Genomic DNA, 3,232 nt, shown 5'->3' with positions numbered 1-3,232 from the left:
AAGATCTTTTTCGTACAGTTCTTCTGTCTGTTGTTGCCACCTCTTCTTAATATCTTCTGCTTCTCTTAGGTCCATACCATTTCTGACTTTAATTGTGCCCATCTTTGCATGAAACGTTCCCTTGGTATCACTAATTTTCTTGATGAGATCTCTAGTCTTTCCCATTCTATTGTTTTCCTCTGTTTTTTGCACTGATCACTGAGGAAGGCTTTATATATGTGTGTGTTTATATGTATAAAAGCTGTTATCATTTTTCTGTACACCCGAAACTAACACAACATTGTAAATCAACTGTACTACAATTAAAGGGGAAAAAAGGTAAACTACTGTGTCTTATATATATTACCCACAAACAGAAATTTTCCAGAGAGAGTAGGTGATAAGTCTCCATACTGATAAACAACAGTAATCCCAGATGAAGAAAAGACTAAAAAACTGACGACAATGTAAGTTATCAATACATCTTCACTGAACTGAGTTAAAAGTTCCATTCTTTCAACTTAATAAGATGAAAACAAGCCATGAGTAGACTACAGATAATAAAGGGCTAAATTAAATTATATTAAAAAAACAAGGTCAGACCTAGGTGGGGCCCTAGGTAAGTTAGGAAACTGACTGCTAGGACGTGGTTTACACTACAAGGATTTCACTCCAGAAACCAACATGGGGCTAAAGAGTGGAAATTCACACTGGAATTGTTATGTGTGAGAAAATAAAGACAAGCTCTAACACAAGAACAAGACCTACCAGAAGGGCTTGCAAACAAAGGAAGCACCTCTGTTACCACCACTGATCTGGAAGTCTCTAGCCTCAAATAACCTCAGCTACATCTAGGTTTATATTATATCCCGGGCAACTCACACTGTAAGGGAGAGCTTGCAGATTATATACAGTAAGGTGGAATTTGAACTGGTCGAGTAAGCAAATTCAGTGGGGAAGGTAGAACTGCTGCTCTCAAAGCTCAACCAACTAGGGAAATGCTACAACCTCAGACACACTGAGATTCTGTGAAGGATGATGCAAAACTCAATAGGTGGAGCATTAGGCATATTTCTCTGCTGCCCCTTGAGTGGGAAGACATGTTCTGTCAGAGATGAAAGATTTATTTCAATAGAAGACAATAGGACAAAACTAACATAATTAAATAAAGAAGTCTTATACTTAAAATTGGATATTAGTGAGCATTTATCAACTAGAAAAACAGGAAAAAAATGGCGGGGGGCAAGAATGCTCTAAAAACTTCAAAAAATAGGCTTAAAAAGGTATATGGTCTATTAAGTTATAATGATAATCTTACAATTCAAAATTCAGTTCTAACGACTTGGGGACTGATGACAGATGTAAGAAGTGAAATGCATAAAAACTCTTTTCTTCTTTTTGCTACATGCCTTTGTTCTTTTCTCTACATCACTGGTTGTCAATGGGAAAGATTTTGCCTCCCGTGGAACACAGAGATTTTGTCTGCCATGTAAACATTTTTGGTTGTCACAAGTGCAGGGACACTAATGGCATTTAGCAGGTCCTAAACATCCTATAATGCACCAGGCAGATCCCTACAACAGACACTATATCTAGCCCACAATCTTGACTGTGCCATGGTTGAGAAATCCTCCTCTAGATGTCTCCCCAACATAAACAATAAAACTGAGTTCTTCTCACTACAATACAAAGCCAGCTCTAATAAGGGAAACTGTCATGTAATATCACTATCATTGGCGAGTAATCTACCTGTAACATGCACTGAGACACCACACCCTCTGGAATCTCAGGGAAACGTTGTCGGAGGTCATGGAGAACCTGCATATCAAGCTGTGGACTGCTTTGCGCCATGCCAGAGCAAATGGAGGTCAAGTTTCTCTTAGGAAATGGATGCTAACCGGCCTTCCAATAGTAATGGTCTTCCAATACTGTAGTCATTTTCTATTAAAAAAAATTAAAGTATGGTTAAATTTATTCACATATTTCACTTTATTCCAAAAGAAACCATCAATACCATAAAATAGAGAGATCTATATATTCTAAGTATACCAAATTCTACAGTTGAGACATTGACAAATTCTACTTAGCCAAAGATTTTTCTGATGTAATATATAGCTAATCACTGGTTTCAAAACAACAACAACAACAAAGTCCCCAAACTTCAGTTCCATTTTAATAGTTAAAAACTGAAAAAAGCAGCAGCTACATTAAAAAATATAGAGTATTACTGTTTGGTGACCATATTTTTCTAAGTCTTTGCAAGTTCTACTTACATATTATCACTCACGTTTTCCTAAGGCCTATCACATGTCATTCCTCTAATGGGGGTTAATCATTTTGAGTGTCTGAAGTAATACAATCAGGCAACACACCACAAATCAAACACGTCCTGTTTGCCTTACATTCTTCCTGTACTTTGAAGTCAAAAGGTTTGAATTTGCAGTTTGAGTAAAGGAAAGTCAGTGTCTAAATGAAATTACCGAACAAACAAACATGGACATGTAGAATCCTTTGTTTTCAAAAACGATGCTGGTGGCCCGTCAGTAGCCCGACGTGCCTAGCTATGCTCTCACCCAGTTATGGTGCAACTGGCACAGGCGCTAAGATGCCAGGATTTGAGGGCACACTTTGAGTAGAGGCAAGTGACCCCAATCTCACTGGTACAAGTTAGGCACCCATGTAATAAAAGGCAACTCGTGAACTTAATAATGAAATCATAAATCAAGTGGCACCATCAAATATCATTAACTGATCCCTTTTTTAGTCTCTGTTTTCCATTTTTATAAGGGGAAAACTGTTCAGTGTATACCACACAATCTCATAGTATTTCTGCTATGATCACTCATGATAGGGTTAAATATTTCTAGCACTAAGAAGCATCTTCCTACAGGTCCCCCCTGAACTTTAAATAATACCATTGTCTGGGGCACTAGAAACTACAGAGAATATTTTACAACTTTAAAATGCTAAAGAAAAATATTGAATTACTTTTGCTGATTTAAAATAAGTATATAATTAAAAATAAATACCATGAATTATCCTTCAATTAAAAATAAATTTAAGAAAAAGGAGAAAAAAAATACCATGTAAACTCTAATTTGACCTTAATTATAAGCAGTGACCTTCATTTTGCATGCAAGCTGTTGACTTTTACTGGGCATCAAGCTCTCTCTTTTCTTCCTTCTAAGCCAAGACTGTCAAGAGTAATCTACACTCTTTGTATCTATGAGGTGGCAACAAAACCCTATGTCTA

General features: G+C 36.7%; 1 protein-coding gene across 1 annotated transcript in view; it reads right to left on the bottom strand.

The window, feature by feature from the left end:
* TAB3 (TGF-beta activated kinase 1/MAP3K7 binding protein 3) overlaps positions 1 to 2,910 on the bottom strand; it is a gene marked incomplete at its 3' end in the record, with an annotated part of 10,137 nt that extends 7,227 nt beyond the window's left edge. Inside the window, exon 1 of the mRNA XM_010837770.1 lies at positions 1,729 to 2,910. Within this exon, the coding sequence (XP_010836072.1) occupies positions 1,729 to 1,830 (102 nt within the window). The remainder of the gene's footprint in view (positions 1 to 1,728) is intronic.
* Between the last annotated feature and the right edge of the window lie 322 nt (positions 2,911 to 3,232).

The sequence above is a fragment of the Bison bison genome, unplaced genomic scaffold (assembly GCF_000754665.1).
Source record: "Bison bison bison isolate TAMUID 2011002044 unplaced genomic scaffold, Bison_UMD1.0 scf7180017845905, whole genome shotgun sequence".
In the NCBI taxonomy this organism is placed as follows: domain Eukaryota; kingdom Metazoa; phylum Chordata; class Mammalia; order Artiodactyla; family Bovidae; genus Bison; species Bison bison.
This window is presented reverse-complemented; position numbering and strand designations above follow the sequence as displayed.